Raw genomic sequence first — 24,714 nt, 5'->3', positions numbered from 1 at the left:
CAAATACATAGAATTCTGTAGAGAAGCATATGAGGCAAATGTACCCCAGATTAGGCTGATAAACTAAATCTGCTGAAAAAGAAAGTGGTTTTCCTTGGAAGGAGTAGAAAATTAATTAAATTACTAGAACGAATACCATCTTGGCTCCTTTTTCCAAGTATTTAATCTAACCTGCGATACCTTGTATATCTGAAAGGTTAATTTCATGAGTGATGCGTACATCTGCAAGCAGGTACATCACTGTGCTCGCTGAAGTACCAGAGCCCATTTTTGATTCAGGAGCAGTTCCACACCTTGGAGCAAACCCTTTTGGAGCTCTCAGAGCCACCTTCTGTTTAGTGTTAAAGCGCATTCACCTAAAGCATACTTCTAATGAATGTGTTAGTGAACATGTGCCTGCTATTAAAATTACCATTATTAGTAACGTGCTTCTCTGTCACGGTTTACAATTGTAATTGGTGGGAGAGGTTTCCATGCAAGTTTTCCTACCAACTTCCGTGGGGCCAGGATTTCACCCGGTTTTGATGTGCAGCACTACCCTTTGCCACCCATCGGTAAATCAACCTGTAATTGAAGCACAAAGTTATGCATTTATACAATCTTTAAATTCTGTTTTGACAATTTGTTTCTTCGGACAGCGCAGTAACGTTCTGTTTGAGAGGTCCGTACCTTAATTTGAACCAGCCCTGCCATTCTCTAATAAATTTGTGATGGGTTTCACACAAACGCTTGTGTCAGTGGCTGCCGAAGTTTCCCGTTCGTGGTTTGGGCGGAACACGGCCCGTGCCGCTGCCCGTGCCGCAGGGACTGCAGGCTCCGGGAGCCGCCCGTGCCCCGCTCCGCTGCCCCTCATGCGGCGGCCCCGCCAGGCCCTGCCCGGGCCCCGGCCCCGAGCCCGCCCGGCCGCTGCCGGCTCTCGCTGCAGCCGCGGTGCTGGGAACGGAGCGGGCGGGGCTCGGCTGCAGCCGGAGCCTTTGCGGGACGGGACTGCAGCTCCCGGAAGCACCGGGAGCCGGAGCGAGTCGAGCTGGGCCGGCGGTGAGCGGGGCCGCCGGGCGGGCGGGCGGGCGGGCAGGTGGGAGCAGAGCCCGGCCGGGGCCGCCCCGCCGGGAGCGGTGCGGGGCTCTGCGTGAGGGGGAGCCCGAGGAAGGCCTGGGGGCCGGAGGCGTTTGGGCTTAGTGAATGGGGCGGGAAGCAGGGCTGGGGAGGGAAAGGGTGGGATTGAAGAGACACACCGAGAGAAATGTCTGGAAACGGAGCGGTTTGGGCAAGAGGGAGGAGAGGGTGAAGTTGAAGTTGCTGTGGGGAAGCGGCCGTGTGTGAAGTTGGGAAGGGGCACGGATCTGGCCAGAGCGGTGTCAGTGCTGCTGAGGTTGTGACTCCCTTGCTGGTGCTCAGCTGAGAAGATGCTCACTATGTGTGATGCGGTGCTGGATGTAAAGTTCACAGAAATGCACATTTTACAAGCGTTTGCATGGTTATCATAATTTTATACCAAATTTTTGAATTGAGAAACGCTCTAACAGTACAGCACTTGTGGATTAAGCAGAAACTCAGAGGTAGAGAGATAACAAATGTAATAATGCATATCGTGGAATAAACCAAAAGGTAAAAGATAAATATCAAAAGGTACCCGAAGTTGTTCTGTTTTATTAAATCCTATAAACTATGTTTTAAACCAGAGGGAGGAAGATTTGGATTCCAGATAAAATATTTTAAAGTAATCATTGGGTGGAGAAAACTGACACAGCTTTGAGCAAAAGAGGGGTGTGTTATATGTGACTTAAAGAACATATGCAACAAACCTTTCTAAAACTGAGTGAGCACCACAGTGGGAAATTTTATTTTTCATGGTGGTCTCTACACAGGAGGATTGGGATCTAAGACAACCTTTGCTTTTCAAAGACCATATGTGCAGAATGACAAAGTGGGTCTTAGAATTAACATTAGGTAATGGACTGCTTTTCTCGAAATCTGTGGGGCTGCCTCTCTCATAGGCACTGCACTTATCAGTGTGCTCACTGAGTTGAGCTGCAGGCTTCAGGGTGAGTTCGAGGGAGGTGACAGTTGTAGAGAAAGTGATTTACAATAGTCTCTCCCTTTGGAAACTGTAGTTCATGATTCCCTTGTACATTGTTGGGCATTGTGAGAAGAACTTGTGATTGAAAATCACAGTTCTGGTAGATAAGAATGGTTAGATAAGGATTGGTTTGGGATGTATCATTTTCTGATTGGTAGAAATAGTATGTGTAGCAAAAATACTGGGTTGGGGAAAGACTGGTTCTAGTAAGTATAAATTTGCTTTCTTTAGGGCAATGTATTGCTAGGAGTAACTGCCTCCAGCAATCCTACAGGCTGCCTACACAGCCTAATTCCTTATTCTGGTGACGCTATTGTTTGCAATAGCAAGAGAAAGGCAGGGATCATCTGAGCCAAGTACCTGTGGAATTCAAGTCACGTGTCCCCTTAAAACAGTTCCGGATTTGGCAGTGTTAAGGGAGCACAACACGTACTTATCTTTGGGACGGGCTTGCTAGACACAGTATTCCTCCCGTATTGTTCTTGAATTGCTTGCTGCCTGGGCTTGTTCTTCACCGGTTACTTCAGTTCCTGCCATATTCACGCTGCTTGTGCAGGCCAAGTGTCTTTGCTGGAACTCAGGAGGCTGCACATCAATGGAGGATGTCTCTAGAGGGGAGGAGAGATTCTTAACATCTGTATTTCTTAGGATCTGGCATGATAATGTCAGATGGTTAGGAGTTCAGGATTTTGCCACTGGATTTCTGAACCTTGTCTTACATTTATACTGCTTCAGTGCTGTTCAGCTGTCTCATTTTATTTGTAATTACTAGCATGCTGCAGTGTCTACAGACTGATTTTCCCTGTAGGATCTAGTTTGTGTTACTGTACTCCAAGTAGGTCACCTTGACTGAGGTGTTTGACACTGTGTTGCCTTGAGCACCCAGACTTGACTCGTAATTCATAAATAGCATACATGTAAGCTGCAACTGAACCCCAGCTGGATACAGTGTTCAGTCTCAGCATCTTAAGTCAAGCTCCTTCGTTGGCTTGATACATCTGCAGGAACTGCATTCCAGCAGTCCTTTGGTCCATGGCGTTGCACTCCTGTGTGCTTTTGGAGGGGTGGGCACTTGAACTGAGATTGGAAACTGAATGGCTCCTTGCTCCCAGAGTCTGAATGTGGCTGCTGGGATCTGTCTATACTGTGATCTATACAATGAACACAGTGTGTGTGCTGTGTGAAAACGGGATTCAGTTCAGGCAGCTTGTATCAAATTTCTGTGCTGGCAGGCAGAGTTTGGCTTAGTGACTGTTACGTCAACATAAAACTAATGCTCTACTGAGCAGAGTTGAAGTCTTCATTTTACAAGAAATGCTGGTGTTAACATTTAGCTCAATGAGGGCCTGAATTTCCAGAATGCTGAATATTTTTACTCAATATGTGATTTCTGTAGTATTCATCAAACCAAATTTTCATCAGTCAAAAAAATATGATCTCTGGATTCTTAGGTTTGGTGCAAAGGATAAAGGTAATGGGCTTAAAGAGCACTTAGCCACAGATTCCGTATTTTCAGATTCACAATGTTTTACTCTTCCTGCCTGATACATAGATTAGAATGCTATTTTTTTTCCCCACAAAAGAAAGAAACAAACAGAAAACTTTTGGGAGCTCATAAAAGAACTCACCCAGGTTCCCGTTCTGCTGAGTTTTCTGTCAACATGTAAGAAAACTTGTTTTGAGTCCCCAGCAATTTTGTAGCATTCTCTGAAATGAGACTTTAGTTAATAGTTAATATGTAATTACATTCCCTTTGTTAAACTTGGCAGTGATGGAATTTCCTGGTTGAGTGATATATATGGCCAGTGAATCACTGATACAGCCTCCACTATCTTTGGCAGAAGCCAAGGTTTTGGAGCAAAGTTGAGAAGAAATCACTGGTTGATCATTAACAGTTACCATTTAATGTGTAAATCCATTTAATGTGTAAATGTAGGTGCATTTGCCAGTTTTGAAAACCATCTGCATGGTTTTAAAATGGCCAAGAGTTATGGTTTAACCCCAGCTGGCAACTAAGCACTACACAAACACTTGCTCACTCATCCCTGGTGGGATGGGGCAGACAATCAGAAGGGTAAAAGTGAGAAAACCTGTCTGTTGAGACACAGACAGTTTAGTAGGTAAAGCAAAAGCTGCACATGCAAGCAAAGCAAACCAAAGAATTCTTTTACCATGTTCCATGGGAAGGCAGGTGTTCAGCCATCTCCAGGAAAGCAGGACTCCATCATGTGGAACAGTGGCATGGGAAGATAAACACCATCACTCTGAACCTCCATTCCTTCCTTCTTCTTCTCCCAGTTTATGTACTGAGCATGACTCCATTTGGTCTGGGATATATCCCTGTGGTATCTTGAGGTCAGCTCTCCTGGCTGTGCCCCTCCCAACTCCTTGTGCATTCCCAGCCTCCTCACAGGTGGGGTGGGAGGTAGCAAAGTGTAATTCCTACTCAACAATAGTGAAAACATCCCTATGTTATCAACACTTTTCAGCACAAATCCCAAACACATGCCCCTGCCAGCTCCTGTGAAGGAAATGAACTCTACCCCAGCCAAAACCTGTACATGAGATACGGTTGTGCATAGGGAACAAGATGACGTTGCAGGAGCAAGGTCCACCAGTGATCTACTGTGTTCTACTTGATAAGCTTGTCTTCAAAGTATCATTTGAATGTAGTTATGTTTTTAATCCTTTTCACCAATTAAGGTTTTTTTATGTAAATGGAGAAATCGGAAATACTACCTGAAGGAAACCTTCATGTGAAAAAAATCTGTGTTCCTCTGTTTCTGCTCAAAGAGTAAGGGAAAAACTTTGCTAGAGGTTTTGCTTTTAACCGCACTTCTGAAGAACTGTACAAGCTCCAAGAGAAGCACAGTTTTGTTGTTTTTTTTTCATAGCATACTTAGTGCACTTTGTCTCCAGCAAGAAAAATTAGTAAGAAACTGGAAAACAAAAGAAAGAGCAAGGTAAGTTTTAAAATGATGAAGTGATTTGCAGTGATTTAGTTGCAAAGTGCCAGGTATTTGGGGAGCTGGCAACTGTAGATAGCTTATGGGAGGGAACAAATAAGAAACCTGTTCACAGTATGAGGAAAATGGAAAACACAGTAGTGACATTTTAAAGTGAGAAATACAAGGTTTAAGATTATTAAAAATATTTAGGACGTGCATTACTACAATTACAGTGACATGACAGGTTTTGTCATGTGGTGGTGAGGGGAGAAAGAAATGTATTGTCAAATTATAGCACTCAAAATATGGCAGTTAAATTATTTGTGTGTATGTAAGATCTACTTCAGAATGCAGTTTAGCACCACTTAGCTGGATTTGGAGAGGTCTGTGCACCCTTTGTACCATGTGGGATATTTGTCAAAAAATCAGAATGGTTTGGGTTGGAAGGGACATTAAAGATCATCTGTTTCCAACTCCCTGCCGTGGGTAGGGGCACCTTCCATAGACCAGGTTGCTCAAAGCCTATCCGTCCTGGCCTTGAACACTTAACAGTCATGGAGTTTTTCCAGTTCTCATTCTCTCTCAGGGCAGCCTTTGCCTGAATTAGCCCAGCCCACATCCAAGCTCTTGCACTTGGCCTTGTTGAACTTCATGAGGTTCCTTCCTTCCATTTCTTTATATACTTAAAGTATTTGCTGTATTATATACTACTTCTGATAAATACAAAGCTATATTCACTCCAAAAAAACCCAAACAAACCAAAAACCCAGAATATTTATGGAATAGAACTTTCCTCTGAGGAATGTAGTTGTGTGGCAGAAAATGACATGTTACTTGTGTGTTATCCAGCACAGGGAAGAGGGCAATGCATGTAGAAAGTAAGCAAAGCACAGGAAGAATTCATAAAAATAGGTTCTTCAGGTTCTGCGAGTTAGCTCTTACTCCACCTTCCAATTGTGCTTTTCCTTTGTTGACAACTTACTGTATTTGTATAGGTGTAGCATCAGCACTAGGTTCATATTTCATTGGAGAAATAGGAGAACACCATCCTGTTTCTTTAACTGTTATCCTGGTATTAATAAATGCCCAGGAGATGTATCCATACCCATACCACTGGAATGACACAGAGGCAGACTAAATCAGTGTTTATTTTCCAGCAGATCCCAAGTGGAGAATTTGGTGTAGTAGCACAGAAAATTTAAACTTTGCCTTTGGCAGTTTTGAGAGCCTGGTCGTCTACTTCTGTGTTGAGCTTTGCATTTTAACTAATACACAAATGCCTTTTATTTGGTTGAGCAATGTTAAACTGATTAGTCATAAAATGGAATAAGACCTAAGAAAAATAACTTCTGTAACTTGGCTTTTTTATTCTAAAAGACTGTCAGTGATGAAAACATTTCACAGCTAGGCTGGAAAGAACTTCATTCATGTAATGGCATCACTGTGAAGATTTTGAGCATGATACTAGTTGTTTATTTTTCTTTTTTTTAATTAAACTTTACTTGTGACAGAGTATGGAGGAGGAAATAAGTAGCTTCTAGTTTATTTTTGTCAAATATTTTGGTGAATTTAACCTACATTTTTGTTATGAGACTTGATGGAATTTGCTGTTAATTTTTTTCTTTGTCTGTCATCTACTTAGAGAATGTTGAGTGCTTGGAGTTTTTCATATAAGTTTCTGTGATACTCCCTGTAATTCTGATTTTGAGTCCTTCAACAGAAATTTTGAGTCCTTCTACAAAGTTAAGAATAGAATCAGTTCATAAACTAATCCTTAGTTTTGCACAGGATCTTGCAATGGTAGATACTTAGCAGCTGAAAACCTTGAAAGTTTATACCATCAGATCTTTATAAGACAAAACCTTAAGGTTAAGAAAAGCCCCATAATCTTACTGCTCTGTAGTAGACTGATTAATATGAAGGAATTCTGGTGTGCTGTTCATTAAGTCAAATTGATTATGGCCTAATTTCATCTGCAAATATTAGAATTTACCATTATTTTAGCAGGGAAAGTGTAGGGATGAAATAAAAAAAAAATGTAAAATATTAAATTTTAGCCTGGGTTGGAGGTATTACAAAGGGAGATGAAAATCTGCAAGTCAGAAATGTATTCATTTTTGAATTAATATTATGAGCTGGAAATATGTGATTTTCTGGTTTAAAAAATCTGCTTCCTTTGAAGAGTTATTCTTCAGCCGTTGCACGGTATGGTACTTTGAGCTGAAAATATTACTTCCTGTATAGATTGCTTTGCTTTGTGCTCTGAAAACCTTTCCAGGGCCCTTCTCCTTTTTACTTTCAAGGAGAACAGCTGTTCACATAGAATCCATCTTATCGACCTGTGTGTACTGAATCCAAATGTTATGTGGCTGTAAATCCCACCTTGGCTTCCTGCATATTGGCTCCTGTATAGGGCTGCCTTCCATGTGGCTGCAGGGCTGTCCATGGCACACTGAAGAAATGTGTGAAGAAATGACACAGAAGGGGCTGATTTTTATTTCTTTTAACATAGACTAACAAAAGAGAAATGAGCCCAGTCCCTGAGATGAGTTATTTAGTATTATCATCAGGGAACTGCAGGTCCTTAGCATACCCCACTGTAAGATAGAGTTCAAAAGACAGAGTTCATGTCACCACTCAACTTCCAGTCTTTGAATTAGCAAACCTAAGTCTGAGTTTTCAAACAGATGCATCCTGCAGAGTACCAAGGAGTGCATCCAAAGCCCAGTAAGAAACCTAAGTTGTAACTCTACAGGAAATAAAGTGGGAGCTTCAATATCATTGTTGGTTTAAGACAGTCCAGGTGTGGGCTGTTACTGAAGACAATAGTTCATTGTTCTGTGACTGCTGTGAGGGTAGCAGAGCTCATGGCTAAAACTGGACGCTTACAGCTCTGATAGTCACCTGTAAATCTAAAGGTGCTGTGAGACTAGAGTTGAAGACAGCCTAAGTTTAAAATTTAATACTAAAGTTCAGTATTTTTCTCCTTTTGTGGGTTGTTCACAGTTTGCACAGAGGTCCGTGAGCTGATAAGCAGGTGTTATAAAAGAAAAGGGACCAGGAGAGCTGATAAGGTGTTCCGTGTGCTTAGGAAAGAGTGGTTATATTATTGACATATGTACATTTCAGATCTCTAGTTCCTGCTCTGTGAACCAACTTGTAAGTATAGCATGAGACTTCACACACTTGCTGTCTACAAGCCTGTCTTGTTGACCACTGACAGGACAACTTTTAGTAAATACCCTTATTTCAGCTATCATGCTGGACACTTAAGCTCCATTCTATGTGAACATATGAAACTTGGAAATGCATTAGTGATGTACAATAAGGAAATATTTCCTTCTGCTGGTGCCTTTTTGAGATATATCATCTGGGGAAAGTTCCTTTTTTTATCATGACTACTGAGGAAGACAAGACAGAAGTTAATGATGTGGTATGCATTCTTTATGGCTTTACTGATGGGCTTATCAAAGTGTTGTGCTTATTGGTTAATTTTCTTGCTGATTGCCTTGGTACTTGCTCATTAACAGCATACTAGTGATTTATTTGCAAAATTACATTTTAAGTTGCTTCATACGTAGATGGTTGTGTTTTAGCAAAAAAAAAAGGTGAACATTATTTTTAATATTATTACCTGTTTTGAAGGTTACAGAATTGATATCTGATGATTTTGAAAATTCATAAAACTCTATCATTTCACAGGCTGACAGAATGCAGAAATTTGCATCTGAGTTAGGAGGAATATGTGTGTTCTCATGATCTGTATTTTGTTATGAAGCATTTTGAAAACTAAAAAAACTAACAAACAAAAAACCCCAACAAAACAAACAAAAAAACTTAAAGTTTTAAAGACTTATTTATCTGTAGGTTTGCTTTAATGAAATTCAGTGTTTTTTGTCTTAGCAATATGTTGGTATTTATTTCCAGTTTCTCAGGTCTGAATACTAAAAAATGAGATAGATGGAAATAGTGAAAGAAATTGTTTGTTCAAGTTGACTCACATAAATGCAAACTTAGTTTTCTGTAGTATCATAGGCAAGCCTTTTAGTGAAATTCAGTTTTGTATCTTCTTTCAGTAGGTCATTTTTTTTCTTTGCCTTTTTCTCCCTCTGGCTTCCTTTCAATGCTGGTAGTTCTCCAGAAAGCATGATCTCTGAACGTGTATGTCCCTTCTTCATCCCTTTGCAGGAACTGTTCTTTTTCTCCTTCTTGTTCTCAGCTGTAGCAAATTTATTCTTCAAAGCTGTTGTTCTTCAACTAACAAACAGATCATCTCAGTTTTGCTGTTTAGGATGCATAATTCCAGTTAACATCCTTGTGTAATGGATTATTCCACCAGAACCAGTGGAAAACAGCAAATTTTGTCTGCAGCTTTCTTCTGCTCCATAGTTTATTTTTCTGTCTGATTTATACTGCTCTGTGCAGTTGTATCTTTAGTATTTGTTTCTTCAGAAGTTAAATGAGATTATATTTCATACAGAAGTATCTCCTGTTTTCTTAATGGAACCTTGTGTGTTTCTTCCTCAGTTTCTGCATCCTGTCATCTTTTTCTTCCTTATTTACCAGTATGTGCCAAATATTGCTTTTACAAATATTTTTACAATGGCATAATTTTTGAGATAAACAATTTTATTGTGTAGGATTGAAATGTGTACTTCATATCTTTGTGGCTGTTGATAATTCACTTCTGTTTGCAGGTTACTGCAATGTCTTTTAAGTGTCAGTGTCGTATAGATAATAATTTGACTTTGAATACTTGACTGGAGAAAATCTGTAAATGCTTAGAGACAAGATAAGGGCAAGTCAGAAGTTTTTGAAGAGTGTAACTCTCCAAATGCCTACAAAGCCAGCAAGGAAATGCATCTTGAGCTAGAGAAATGCAGTCAGCAGGAAACTGCTTCAGTTCTAGTCACAAATATTTAGAGGTACCAGCACATCCTTGAGTACTGTGGATAAAGCTGCATAGTTAATGGGTCAGAAGTTGTGTGCCTGCAGGTGTAAAACATGAGGAAAACTCTGCCATAAGCACCCAGTAAGTGTGCTGTGTCTAGACTTCTGAAATTGAGAACCATGTGCATTGTCTTGGCTTATTACTCTTCTTTTGCTTGTAAACGTAGTTGTAAACTTCTAGTTATTGGTTTGATTTAACTTTGGCACTATAAAAAATGGCTCTGTTTTTGAATAAGTGGGCAATGAAGGGAGTAGAAGTTTATCTTTTATAGAAAGCATTAGTTTCTGTGTATGGAAGTTCTTTATATGAATGATAGCAAAAATTGTGTGATATTCTAGTAGCAGCAAGCTTTTTAAAATTTCCTTGCCATTTAATGTGCTTGCAAAATGAAAATTACTGTCTCTATTAGTCTTCTGCAATTAAGTTAATCCTTTAAATTGGTGACAAATTGCAAAGAAAACTACATTATCTTGGTGGAAGTTCCTAGTAGAAATGAGGATCGTACAGCTTTACTAACATAAAGTTTGTGGTAGTGCGGCTTGAGAAAGCAGTTGCAGTCAACTAGTCATCTATATTCAATGAATTTTTTTGTGAGCAGGGTAGTTAGCAGGACAGGTTTTGTGCTGCCTCCCCTAAAGCTTCTCCATCCCATGTCTTCCTCTCCAACTGTGCTTTCCCACAACTCTCCTTGCCCTTCATTGCCAGGCATACCTCGCATTTTCATTTAAAGCAGCCCAAGCCTCGCCCTTCTTTTGCTGGCATGGTTCAATCTGGCAGGGCAGAGACTGCAACCTGACACACTTGGGAGAGGTGGAAGAGTGGGAAGATCTCTTCAGTCTGGGAACAGCTCATTGCAGCAGGAGTACTGGGCATTCTGCTGTACCACAGCAGAAATACCTTCCCCTTGGAAATAACTTCTGAGCCTTCACCTAGATAAGGAAATCTGTGATTCCCAATATCTATAGTATTACCTTTGGGTTTGTTTATTTTTTTCTGTTTCAGAAAAGAAAAAGTCAAGAAATGTCTGCCAATTTAAAGTACCTTTCCTTGGGCATCCTGGTTTTTCAGACCACAAGTTTAGTGTTGACCATGCGCTATTCTCGGACACTGAAAGAAGAAGGCCCTCGTTACTTATCCTCTACTGCAGTAGTTATTGCTGAACTTCTGAAGATTTTGGCCTGTGTTCTATTAGTCTACAAAGACAGCAGTATGTGTCAAATTTTGCACCAAGTAATTTTCCTAATCAATATGCTGTATTGTAGTGCCAACTGCAAAGCAGCCATGTGAGTACAGGCGTGCAACAAAGCATTTCCCTTCTCCTTGTGTAAGAAATAGTCTTGGAAGGACAATAATCATACTGTATATTTGCTTAAGAGAATGTGGATACTGAGGAGAGCAGGAGTAAATTTTTATGCCAACATCTCAAAGTTTGTGTTTGCTCAGGCATTTTAAGAAATCTGTATGTAGAAGTAGGAAAAAAAAGAAAAGCTTTTTGTATGTCCAAAGCATGAATGATAATTTAGAAACCTGTGATAAGCAGCAGACACAGAAGGGAAACAGCAATTTCATTGTTCCAGGAAGAATCATAGTTTTAAGCTAAAAAAGAAAACTGTATTCACATTTACTCTTGTTCTTATTTTGTATATTTAAAACTGAATTTATCTGGTTTCTGTTTGATTTTCAACAGCTTAAAAATGTCATTGTGCATAAATATTGGTGACTCTGTAGGATTCTAAATATGCACTTTTTAGATTGTACCCTTTAATATATTATCTTAAATTATTGATACAGTTTCAGTAAGTTTAACTCGAAATATTTTAAATAATCATTTTCATTCTGATATTCCAGGCTGCAGGAAGACACAAGATATTTCCTTACATATCCAAGGCCTGTGACAGTCAAACTAACATAGATGGTATTTTCAGGTCTTGGCGTAGTGATAGCTATAAAAAGGGGTAACAGTTTAAGAACAGAACATTGCTGTTTCTCTTTTTTTCACTCCTTTCCTTTTAGTGAATGTCTATTTCTTTTACTGTTTCTTTGGGTAGAATGCAATTTACGGACTCTGAACAGAGTGCTACACGATGAAATCCTTAACAAACCCATGGAAACTCTTAAACTTGCTATTCCTTCAGGAATTTACACTCTTCAGAACAACTTGCTATATGTAGCACTGTCAAACCTAGATGCAGCCACATACCAGGTATTGCGTATTTCGATTCTCTGTAAGTTTAAAAAAAAAAAACACGAATTGTGGCATAGTAGTAGTAACTTAGTAACTGATCCTGCTTCTTCTAGGTTACATATCAACTGAAAATTCTCACCACAGCCTTGTTTTCTGTGTCCATGTTGAGCAAGAAGCTGGGTGTATACCAGTGGCTGTCACTAGTAATATTGATGACAGGAGTGGCATTTGTGCAGGTAAATATTAGCAGGTGGTTTGTGGGTTTTTAATGTGTTTATTAAAGAAACATGGATTTCTATACTGATTATCCAGCTTTCTGATTCTACCAGCTGCACACGAGCACCAGAGTATAGTCAGGAGCTACGAATCACAACTGGCCAGGTCTGGAGGACACCAGAAATGGTTCAAAGGCAGAAGATAACATCTCTTTTGTAACCCAGTGCTCTACTGTAGAATATGACAGGGCCTCTGGAGCAACCTGCAAGTAATAATGATAACAATTTTTATTAGCACATTTCTTCAGGTATTAAGAATTCACAGATCTTCTCTGCCAGTACAGGCTGTGTTCACTTTGTCCTGTGGATTCAGCATGGCAAATTTACTTTGGACTTTTCTGGATTTCAAAAAGCAAAATTTGCCTCAGTTCTGAATAGTGCAGGTACCAGAGTTCATAGTTTTCAGAGGGCAGGATCATGGGATAGAAGACTATTTAAGAATTTTTAGAAATTTTAGTATATCCTAGAAATTTTTATTTTAAAACTTAAGGATTTGGAAAAAGATATGGTGATTAAATTCAGTAATGAAAAACAGTCTGACAGTATTTAACAGACTCCTAAGAAAGTTTTTGTCCGTGGCATTGTATTTTATTCAGTTAGCCTTAGACACATTGCAAGATTTAATTGGTCTGCACAATCACCAAAGAGGAGCACATGAAAAAGACAGTTCATCCCATCTTAAAAACAGATGGTGTAAGTAGTTTTCTGTCTGTTCTTATATTTGTAAGGTAACCAACCGTTGGGTGGCACAAGTTGTGGCAGAGAATGACCATGATAAGTCACACTGGGATTCAAAAAAAAGTTCTTACTTATAAATACTGCAGCTGTTTAAATTGATGAGTATTCTCCCATTTCAGGCACAGATTTACTCCTTACAAATAAGTTGGAAAAAAATTGTAGCTTTGCAGTCCTTTAAAAATATTTATGGTACAAAATACAAAGCTTGACAAGTATGTGCTTGTCTGTATTTAGTAACTGTTACTGTTGGTGGAAAACAAATTTGCATTTTGTAGATGCTCATGACTTGATTTCATCAGTGAATTTTGTGTAACTGTTTTTACATCCAGTGGCCTTCAGACTCTCAAGCAACACCTGCTAAGGAGCACTCAGCAGGATCACAATTTGTAGGCCTGATTGCAGTTCTCATAGCATGCTTTTCTAGTGGATTCGCTGGGGTTTATTTTGAGAAAATTTTAAAGGAAACTAAGCAGTCTGTGTGGATCAGGAACATTCAGCTTGGTAAGTTTAATTTTAATCATCTGTTAGAGATATTGCATTCTGAAGCATTAAGATAATTGTGCAAAATAAATGTATAAATAAAAAATACCACCAACATTTTAGTATGCTGCATATATGTTATTTTAAAATGAAAAGTCAAACTCTGCTAGATGGAATTATAGCAGTTATTTTCTGGTTTCAGTCTACTTCTTGATTTACTTTGTTAATAGAGTATCTGTACATTTGTGGAGAAGCTGTCAATTGACTTTTTTGTACTATTTTTTAGAAAATATAGGAATATTTAAACAAAATAGTTTAGGTTTCCAAGTCAGTGTTTTGAGAGGTTTTAAAATTAACACATTTCCTTCCTTGTGCCTGGGTAGGCAGCTTTTTGTACTAAAAGTGCAAGCTATAAAATCTGCTTTGTTCATGAATAAAGTTGAGGTAATTAATTATTGTTATTTCAATACAAAGGTCAGTTTCTTTTAGTTGTGTGCATAATCACTGGGGAGAAGCATATGCAAAAGACCAGTTCATCTTAACTGTTTAAATAGCTGTACCTACTGTGCACCTATCAGTGAGAAACTACCTTCTATTCCCAAGGGTGTCTTGGATCTTCCAGACCCTAGATATTAAAGGCAACAGAGTTGCTCTGTGTTCCTGTGCGAGTTTTCCCTCCCTTCAAAGCAATCTTGTCCAGTTTAGAGGGTTGGAAACATGACATCAACAATATATTTTTGTTCCTGTTTTACAGCAGGAAACTTACTGTTGCCTTTGTTTCTCTAATGGAATCCCCCTAGTCTTCACCTGTAGGCAGTAACTATTTATGTCATTTTTGAATGAATGCATTGAGCAGAATTTGACCTTTCCAGCACCTTAGAATGGACTAGGGATCAAATCCACAGTGTAAAGTTAAGTCATGAGATGATTTAGTGGATCAGAGCTGTGTACTGAGTCTGGTAGAATGTAGTGCAGCACTATAAGAACAGGAGATGATGTGGCTTCTTTTGTAGTTAGTTAGTTGGTCAATAAGCCATCTTTTTTTCCTTTATTTTCCTACTACTGTGTTTTAATTATAAGTGATTTCAGTTAAAAATGCAGAAGTTGATCTTGAATGCATTATACTATTTTAACATGACCATAATGTTTTGAAACCTGAGTATAGTGAAAGGATTCAAAACCTCTCCTTACTGTCTGCTTGTATTTATGGAAACTGTGTATACAAACTAAGTTTTCTTGAACAGGGTGTAGGGAATACATCAGGAAATGTTATGTTAGGGAATTTTGGGGGCAGAGAAGGGTTGCTAGCTAGGGATTGGTCCAGGATTTAAGGTAAGAGCGGGTGTCCTGGGTGGAGCTGCAATATAAAATCCATTTCCAAGGAAAGCTGATTATTATTAATATTATTATTCTCAGTTTCCATGCTAAAAGTGCTTTTGTGGGCAATAGATATCTGCAATAATTTCCAGTAAGATTCCATAATTGTTGAAAAATCAATAATCTCTTCTAAAACATTTTCAGATTTTTCTGCAGCACACAGAAGTATGTACACAGAAGTATGTTTGATCACTGGCCTGGTCATATTTTGAGTGTTCCAGTAATTGCTTTGTGAAACAAGGAAATCAGAGCAGACTATGTCTAAATGCGCTCTCTTCAAGGTTATGAATGATTAGGACAGTGATGTATAAAGACACAAATGTCTGATTATAGTGAGAATCAGATCCCTTGAGTTTGTATTTACTTCTGTAGTGAGCTTAATCTGCCTCAATAGGAAGTTCAGTAGAATGTGTTTATTATCGAGGTTGTTTTCAGTTCAAAAATAATGTCATATTTCATAAAGTTTTTTAAAACTATTTAAATCCATAAATACAGTTAAACAATAATATTAAATACATATAAAAACATCAGCTTTTACAATACAGCTTTCACAAAATACGTAAAATGTGAAATTGCATTTTCAAAAATAGGTTGGTGTCTTTCTGCCAGTGCAAGCTAGTTGCCCACTTCAGACATTGTATTATTCAGAAGCAAGGCATTCATAAGCAAGAGCTCTGAAACAGAGCTTTTCTTAAAATACAAACAAAAAATCCATATGTCCAACCAGGTTTTCATTTTCATGTCCATAGAGAATTATTAAAACTATAGAAAGTAATGGGAAAATAAATTAGAATTGTTTTAAAAATCAGTTTTTAATGTGCACCAATGTCATAATAAGGATGTATGAATAGGTGATTGTATTTATTTTAGCAGATCAATTGGAAAATACAAGTAAATAGTTTAATCTGAATGAAACCTATGTTTTTAATTCTGCCTACAAAAAGAATTATTTATTGTAAAACAGAAGGTGTTATTCTGTTCAAAATAATTCTGCCTTTTTCAGATGCTGAGAAATGTGATGAAAATCACCTTTTCACAGAGAAGGAATAGTAAAAAGTGTTGCCCCTTTCCTGCTCAAGACTATAGCAGACATCAGTCACAGAATAGCTGCTTACATTATGTCATGCTTCAGGGGTTAGGAAAAGCTTCCCATTTGGCAAAACACTGGACTCACCAAATTAAAAACCCTGCAGTCTCACCTCAGATTCAGCTTTTGACATTAAGTCTCTACTAGTAAACATTCACTGTGCTTGGAGACTGGCTCAGGAGAATCCCATTCTTGTCTGAATTGGTGAACTGCTAATTGCTGCTCCTGCTATGCCGGAGACGACTTCCTCCACTGCCTGTTTTCCTTGTTTTCTCTCCAGGTTATAGGGTGACTTCAACCTTCAGTCATAACTAGTTTCAGGAAAACTGAAATTGCATTTAACTGAATTTTGCTACATGCCATAGGTAAAAATCACTCCATTCCAATAGAAAGCAATGGAAGATAAGTGTATAAGGATATCTTAATGGAAGCAATCAAAACTTGAAGTGTCAAGCACGGAGAATAGCTTTTAAAAGAGAACAGCAAACTGATTGGATTTTGATGTGACAGTATTGCAAGTGACTGTCCAGTTTTAAAATCAGAAATACATGAGTAGCCTTTAAGGACGAGGAACCCATTTGCATGTTTTTCACCTGAAGCTTTTAAACCAATCTTATACTTCCAGGATTTTTTGGTAGCATATTTGGACTGATGGGTGTTTACATTTATGATGGAGAACAACTGTCAAAGAATGGATTTTTTCAAGGATACAATAAACTTACTTGGGTGGTGGTTGTTCTACAGGTGAGACCTTCTGTTGTATGTTTCTGTGAAAGCACTAGGGGATTTAATCTTCTATAAGTAACTGGAGAAACTAATGGGTGTCATTGAAGCTGCTGAGAATTCTATAGTCAAAGGTCTGATCTATCATTATTAGCATAAACCTCTAAATGAAAATCTGGGAAATATATAGCAAGTATGTGATTATGTATTGTGCAAATTAAAAGCATGCAAGCATTAGTGATTTTGTGATGCTCAAAATGATCTCTCTGTATGCCCTTCCTCGTGTGGCTAAAAATGTGCAGTACAAGCATTTCCACTTATTTAATGGTGCTAATGTGATCAACAACTTCTTCAATGGGGAAAGAACTGCTCCCCCAATATTTATTTTCAACAGTGCATATCCCTAATATAAAATAAGTGGTCAGCATAGACCAAAGCTTTTCCTAAAGTAGGTGCATGGTGTCAAAATAGATGCTCTCAATCAAATTACCAGTTTGTGAATCCAAACCTTGCTATTTTTCCAGGCACTTGGAGGCCTGGTGATTGCTGCTGTTATAAAATATGCGGACAACATTTTAAAGGGATTTGCAACTTCTCTCTCTATTATACTGTCAACGTTGATCTCCTATTTCTGGCTGCAAGATTTTGTCCCTACAAGGTAAGAATTATTTTCCTAAAATAGTAAAAAAAAAAAGTTGAAAACTTATTGCTTACCAGATATAAATGCGAAAATAAATAAAAAACCAAATCCCGTCCAAGCCACACTTTCAGAATGTTTAGGTCCAGCTTGCACATCAAAGTTTAGCCTCATCCCGTGGCTAGCAGTGAGTTTTTCAGGCGGGTGAGGAGCTCCTGGCTCGGGGTCCCTCGGCCGCCGCGCTCCCTTGCGGCAGCTGCCGCCGCCCGGGGCCGCTGTTCCGCCCGGGCGCGCCCCCTGCGGCCCCGAGGGGGCACTGCACGCCTGGCGCTGCGGGGCCGGGCACAGGGGGTACCGCTGCTGCTGCTGCTGCTCCGCGTCCCGCACCGCGGGGCCGGGCACAGAGACATGCCCTCTGTGCTGCCTTTGATCCCTCGCACCGCAGGCTCTGACACAGGTCACTGCAGTCACGCACCCGTAAAGTGACGCTGCAGCGCTGAGTTGCCCAAGGGCACCCAGGAGGCCAAAGGCAGAGCTGTTTCTAAAGGCAGTGCTACATTTAGTAGTGAGAGCAGCCGAGAAAGAGAAATGCTTGCTCTGTTCTTCTAGGCCCTGTGCAGCGTCCAGGTGCTTTGGGGATCAGAATGTGGTGGCTCTGCGTGCAAGAGTTTTACACATGGGTAGGATGAGAGCACTGCTTGTCTTGGCAGTGCATGTTCTTCTTGTATGCAATGTAGAATTAATAATCCCACTTCCGGATATAGGAATAGGATTTTGCTTATGACTGACCAACACTCCTTGCATATATTGCATGTACTCATAACATAAAAATACTTTGAATAATATTTACGACTTTTGTATCTGGTACAACGAAACATCTTTTATCTAAAAATACATATTTGCAATACTGTGGTCCCTTCTATCCCTGTTCTGTGATTCTGTATTATCAGGGCTTTAAACATTCAAAAAAGGAAATGGAATAGCTGTTTAGGCTTAAGAAGTGGAAAACATTGAACTTAAATTATAAGTAGATTATATTTGTCCCATTAAAACAAACGTAGAAAGTGTTTTAAGAGTTTCTGTGTGCTCAAATGGAAAATTAAGTAACTTAACAGCTTCTACAAACATATTGAAAATTAAATAGAGCCAAGTAGTGATATGTAGAACTTGAAGCCATCCCATTTAATAGAACTTGATTAACTTGAGTTAATCAAACTTAATCTTTTAGTACTTTGCTTATGCTAACAATGCATTTGAACTGAAACTCTGTAATTGTTTCTGTCATATCAACAAACAGTTTTGATTGGGGTAATAGGTGTAAAGTACTTAAATGCTTGAATATGTTGCAAGGGGCCATGTCCCAAAATAGGCTAAATGTATTCTCTGAAGGATTATCATGTCATATGCCACAGTTTTTTTAGCATTTGGTTCAGAAGATGAACCTGTTGACATTGCCATGTCTGTGAGAAGATTCTTTTCTAAAATGTGTACTGATGGTCTGCTGGCTTCAGTTTCTTTGTCTCAGACTTTAACTAAAACAACTTGAAAGGCCAAAATGTCACAATAGAAAAGATGCTTTTATTGTGTTTTCATAAGACAAATCTTTCTGTATCTGCCAAAAATTAGATTATACTGACTTGCAAACTGGTTCTTGGGCAGCAGTAATTTGTTTTGACACAAGCTTTGGACTTCAAAGCAAACAAAAGGCTTCAACAACATGATGTATGTAATATGTTAAGAATGGGTGAGTAACCACAGTAGCTGCTTTTCTTCAGCTCCTGCTTCCATTTTGCACACATCTTTAGGTAAAAATTTAGGAAAAAAAGGATTGATCTGATTGCTTTTGTCAATTGTTCCATGAAAGTGTAATTTTAATTTTCAAAATATGTTAATATAATGATATATTAATTTGTAGTTACAGGTTTCTTACCTCTACAACTTTCTGTATCCCTACAGAAACTATCTGTATCATACAAATTATTTTGCTCTTTATAAATTGGACAAATATAATTTATCTTCCTGTTTTCCTCATGAAAAAATGTCCTTACTTTTGATTCTATTGCATAAATAAATTTGCATCAACTAAAACAAACTCTTTTTTTTTAATCCCTATTCAGTGTCTTTTTCCTCGGAGCCATCCTTGTAATAGCAGCTACTTTTCTATACGGTTATGATCCCAAACCTGCAGGAAATCCCATTAAGGCATAGCAGACTTCCTCATCAACCTGCTTCTCAAGGTCATGCACTGGGGGCCTTGCTGGCACTGGCATTTGGAAAGCGTCACTGCGCACTGCAAGGGAGGATGACTGCCCTGAATGTATTGAAGAAATGCTGATGAGTAGTTCTGAACAGCCAGAGAGGTTACAGGTGGAGGGTGATGCTGTCTGTAACTGAAGGGGGGGAAAATGTCAGGGGAATGCCCAGTGCAAATTGCTAATAAAAACTTGAAAGGAACCAAAAGTTTCCAAGAAACTACAATTAGGAATGTTTACAGCTTTGACTAAGATTGCATCAAAAGAATTACTGTATTGACTGCTGCAGAAATATGTCCTATGCACTCTTTGAAAGAGCACATGACAACATTGTCAGATTGTATGTTTTTGCGATTGGATTCTATTTAATGTATATGTTTTTAACTGTTTGTCTATTTACATGAAATGAGCTGAGCGTCATAGTCCTAAAGTGATGGTTCTAATTAGGCACTCCTTATTAAAACTGTGAAAATTGAAATATGATTGAAAGACACTTTCACAATATCAAATATTTTTATATTTTTAGAAGGCTGATTTAATAACAAATCTGTTATTAAATGATATTATTACAATTCTGTTGCTTCTATAAAACTATTGTAAGACTATTAACATTCTCACTGAAGTACAAAGGGAAGAATACTCCAGCCTTCATCAGCCTGCAGCGTTGGGGCAGATGGAATAACTCCGGGATCACCGGCTGGAGGTTACTGTGCTAACCTGGGAGCAGGAGCAGGGTTATGATGGGTGCTTGCTCAGATGTAATGTTCATTCTTGTTATTTTACTGATTATAAATCAACTTTTTGGTAGAACCTTAAAAGTAGTTTTTGTGCTTTAGATAGCCTCTGAAGATTTCTTTAAACCATGATCTAAAAAAACAAAGAGCCCACAGTAAGCATTTTAAAGGCATTATCATTGTCTGTAACAACTCCATCTGGAGATATTATGGTATGACATCTGTATACTGTACTGTACTTTATTACAGAGGTGTTTTTAAATAAGTATTGTTTACTCATGAACTCTTCCAGGCTTTTTCTGTATACTTCTATGTAATGGCTTAATTAGAGTTCTAGTGGGTTTTTTTTTAATTATTATTATTTTATTCTGGGAGTCCTTGAGCCAACAGACCAAAATGGGTTCTCTGGACCTATTTCTTCTATTAGTGGAATTACTTTAATAGGAAATATAATTAAAAAGCAATTAATTGTGCAATAGGTAAATATAAAAGCATGCTGTTATTGTGTTTCAAACAAACAAAAAAAAACTTCACAAAGAAACCTTGCTGCAATAAGATCAATTAGACTGTTATGAACACTTCACTTGAAGTATTTGCATATAGTCAGAAACACTAAAAAAATCTGGAACTAATAAACAAAAAACCTGTCTTAAAAATCATTGTTTTTCAGGAGACTTTTCACAGTGGATGTTAATGTCGGGTGACTCATGTGACATCTGTGATGGTGCATTTATATAAAAACATATCAGGAGTCCCTTACCAGTAGAATGGCAAGTAGTAAAAATATCTTTATTCCCTTGTTCCCCACCACTCCGTTCATGCTCTTTCTCATATCTGCCTTGTACTAAAGAAAAGCGTGTAAGAGAAAGGTGTTTTAAAATGTTTAGTACTAGAGTTAACATCTGATTGACAAGGAGATTCTCAGAGTGCTCTGAAATTTCTTAGTGAAGTGTTGTAAACAGGAAAGGAAGAATTCCACTTATATCAGTCAAGTAAAAATAGTGTTTTTCTTCTGTTGGCAATTACCTGTTTTATCGACGTTTTGTTTGTTTGTCTTATCAGAGCAAGACATTAAAGAAATGTCAGAGCTCTGCCTAGGGCTTGCTAAGTTTTGTGAACTGTGGATCTGTCCCAGCATGTTGTAATTGAAGGAGCTTTGCTACTTGGCAGTCAAAACTATCTAAATGGGCATTCTGTGTTGATATTAAATCTTTTACGTGTAACATTCAATGTGGCACAATCTTTGAGAAGTCACATTTAGCCATTTCCCCTGTGGTGCAGACTGTGTGTGTAGTGCAGTGGCTCACGGCAGTGCCGAGTGCACAATGGGAACTGCATGGCTCTGAAAGGAGGTGGGAAGTGCTGGTAGTAATCTCTCAGTTGGGGTTTGGCCCTACACAGTAATACTTTTGATTTCATGAATCACAGTAGTGGGGGTGTTCAAGCGATGTAATTGGTTACTTTCCTAAGAAAAGTCTCCAAAAACGTAAAGAAGCAGGTTGAGAACACTGTAAAGCCAGTTGTACAAGAAGGGACCAAAAAAGCCAAATAATTACCATGTGGCTTGAGCTCTATGACATGTAGCCTGATTTTAATATTTCAGGTGCACCTGCCAATATTTACCAGTAAGGATGTTTAAAGGAAAAACCAGGAATATGTGTTCTTTGCTTTGGAACAGGATGCCATGCAGCTTTGGAAAACTGCCTGCTGTACTAAGGAACAATAACTCCTGTCTGTGAATCAATGACTTCCATGCTTTCACTTGACTGTCCAATTCTGTTTTCCAGCAGAAGGATAGAGCTTGTCGTAGACGTGTTGCTGAAAAGGAAAAATGAATTTGCATTTTAGCTGTGTTTCCTCAGCCTTTGGCAGGCTGAGGAAAGCCTCTTCTCTGAGGTGTGACTGGACAAGGGGAGGTAGCACGGGTTTAGTGAGAATAGAAGGGAGGGCTTACTGATTTCTGTAACCTTTGCATCTGAGAGCATATGCACATTTTCTCACTAAGATACTTTTGTATTTGGATTTTAATTTTTTTTTAATGGCTTTAAGTCTATAACTCATTAACTAACCAAAGAAGAATAGCTAGCACAGAGCTTTGGGAAGTAGTGGATAATGTGCTTTGAGTTTGCCCTGAAAGCAAATGCTATAGGAGTCTAACTTCCCAAAAATGAACTTGTCTTTCTGAACTACTTCTCTGACTTTTAGACAATGGTTTTGTTAGTTTAGTTGTATATTTAGGAGGCTAACATATACTTAGCAGAATTTTGTTTAAATATTTATGAAGTTATAGCTAGGTATTTATTTGCAATAACTTGAATTATGTGATTTTTTTTTTCTAGACATATATTGGATGTACTAGTATTTATTGAATACTTGGATATTTGGTAATTTTATTTGAGAATCTCTGGGATGCGTGATAAATGGTCAAATAATGATAATTTTAGGACTATCTTCAAAGCAAAATAGATCAGATCAGTGGTGAGAAACCTTGAGTCTAATAAAGTAAGATAAACTTTTCTTTCAACATTGTACTTCTAAGCAATCCACAAGTGCCCAAAAAATTTATTTTCTCAAAGAATTCAGATAATTGTATAGTTTTGTTCAACTTCATTGTTTTAGACAAACTTTAAGAAAACTTCCCTTTTTATTTGTTTAAGTAAAGGGTAGATTAATGTTCTAGATTCAACTTCTACAGTAAAACACCTTTGGTTTTTTTACTACAGTGTTTTGGTAACTATTGTTTTCTTTTTCCTCAAAAGACAAAATCTCATTTTGCTTGTGTTTCATGTGCATATAGGCCTCTCACAAACACTTACTAGTACATAATTCTTTTGTGTTTCTAACTTGTTTTTATGGCTGTAATTCAAGATACTGTAATAGATTTTGTTTATTTTTTAAAAAAATGATAAATGAAACATTGCAATTCTTTTGGTTTTTGTTGTCAGTAACTTTCATATTTGAATGTACTTCCTGATCAGCCCAGCATGTTCTGTTGTATTTAAGCAATTGTCATTTTCCAAATTTGAATTTGTTACTCGTTTTTCTCCTGGTGACAGTGTTTCTTGCTGGATATTGTGTTGAGGAAGATTATTCATTCCTTTCATATCTGAAATCTATGTTTTGTGAGAATGAGTTATTAAAAAACAGGGAGTTTTCTTTTTGTATTAGAAGAGTAACATTTATCTGTAACATGATATTATACCATATATGTGTAATGTGTCATCACCTAAGGTGGTGCATTACTGTGAGAAAGTCCAAGTAGTGTTTCCTTGCCTTTGTTTTAATTGTTCTTTTCATTTTTAATGCTGATTATTTTCCACAGGAAGAGAGTCCCACTCTTTCCAGGTAAGCTCATTGTATATTTTTAGATATCTAGAATTAAGACATTTTACTAAATAAAAATATAGGGGAAAATGCAACAAAATACGTGGAATTGATTAGATCCTATCTTCTGCTTCAGTTACTGTCCCAAGTTCTGTTCAGTTGAATTCTTAACTTTTTCTAAGTATTTCTCAGCTGAATTTATAACTCTTTCTAGAAGAAAAAAGAACCTGTCCTGATTTGTCATTCAGTGCTTGTTCTCATTCTTGAATGTCTGCTGCACATTTGCATCCAAGAGAAGTGGCACATTAACTCATCTTCACCCTCCCATCATCCTTCTGACTGTAATTAGCCATATTTATTTTATTAGTGATTTATAGCTCAGTAAGAATTGCTTATATGTTAAGCATATGTTTATATTTGCTGTCATGACTGTAATTTTGTTAGATTTTTTTAAACTTTGTCCTTATTGTCAATATATGATCCCAAATATAAATAATTTATTCAAACATTGTAGCAAACTTTTTAAGGCAGTCTTAGTTTTTTACATGTTGATATTTGTGTGTGATTACACTGAATACAGTTCTAATATATGGTGTTTCCAGGCAGTTTGGAAAAGGCTAGTTTTTTGGTGTAACACTGCTGAACACTGGAATGCATCTTACATGACCTAACACAGTCCTTTTTTTAATCCATATTGAGGTAAAATACTGTATTTTTTTTTTCTTCTATACATGTAGATAGTGCCACTGTAGTAATAAACTGGTTGAAATTAAGCACTGTCTTTATTAAGAATATGATTTTTAAAAAGTTTGAGAGCTTTGTTAAAAGGAGAGGCTTGCCTTGTGCATATTTTTGCAGAAATGAAACATTTTAGCTAACGTTTATTATTTCACAATATAATTTTAGCATAATTTTCTATAAAT

The 24,714-nt window shown here is 37.9% G+C and overlaps 1 protein-coding gene and 1 long non-coding RNA gene across 4 annotated transcripts; one reads left to right on the top strand and one right to left on the bottom strand.

Annotated features, from left to right (window-relative positions):
- The first annotated feature begins 973 nt into the window (after positions 1 to 973).
- Positions 974 to 24,564, top strand: SLC35A3 (solute carrier family 35 member A3). Of its 3 annotated transcripts, none has more exons than XM_014250901.2 (8): positions 974 to 1,038; positions 10,982 to 11,186; positions 12,028 to 12,182; positions 12,278 to 12,400; positions 13,507 to 13,678; positions 16,747 to 16,865; positions 17,369 to 17,502; positions 19,599 to 24,564. In XM_014250901.2, exons 2-8 carry the CDS (start codon positions 11,000 to 11,002, stop codon positions 19,687 to 19,689), a joined length of 981 nt encoding a protein of 326 aa, XP_014106376.1. In that variant the 5' UTR covers positions 974 to 1,038; positions 10,982 to 10,999; the 3' UTR covers positions 19,690 to 24,564. The 3 variants fall into 3 exon arrangements, with proteins under 3 accessions (XP_014106376.1, XP_005521005.2, XP_087916256.1); XM_005520948.3 differs by lacking the exon at positions 974 to 1,038 and adding an exon at positions 4,712 to 5,043; XM_088060130.1 differs by lacking the exon at positions 974 to 1,038 and adding an exon at positions 8,236 to 8,461.
- On the bottom strand, positions 2,519 to 4,521 carry LOC148183681 (uncharacterized). Its single transcript, XR_015773320.1, has 3 exons — positions 4,252 to 4,521; positions 3,709 to 3,787; positions 2,519 to 2,688 (listed from the first exon to the last, which is right to left on the bottom strand). It is a non-coding gene; the product is annotated as an uncharacterized LOC148183681 (long non-coding RNA).
- Positions 24,565 to 24,714: the final 150 nt, after the last annotated feature.

This window comes from Pseudopodoces humilis, chromosome 10 (genome assembly GCF_049639895.1).
Source record: "Pseudopodoces humilis isolate 2021_Gansu_Grassland_sample_001 chromosome 10, ASM4963989v1, whole genome shotgun sequence".
Classification (NCBI taxonomy): Eukaryota; Metazoa; Chordata; class Aves; order Passeriformes; family Paridae; genus Pseudopodoces; species Pseudopodoces humilis.
The sequence above is the reverse complement of the archived record's forward strand: the minus strand, read 5'-3'. Positions and strand labels throughout refer to the sequence as shown.

Excerpts from the sequence above, each read along its gene's own strand:
- SLC35A3 (XM_088060130.1), top strand. The coding sequence starts at position 8,423 with ATGACTACTGAGGAAGACAAGACAGAAGTTAATGATGTG. Across the intron at positions 13,679-16,746 it reads GATCAGGAACATTCAGCTTG|GATTTTTTGGTAGCATATTT; the intron begins GTAAGTTTAATT and ends TTATACTTCCAG. Across the intron at positions 16,866-17,368 it reads GGGTGGTGGTTGTTCTACAG|GCACTTGGAGGCCTGGTGAT; the intron begins GTGAGACCTTCT and ends CTATTTTTCCAG.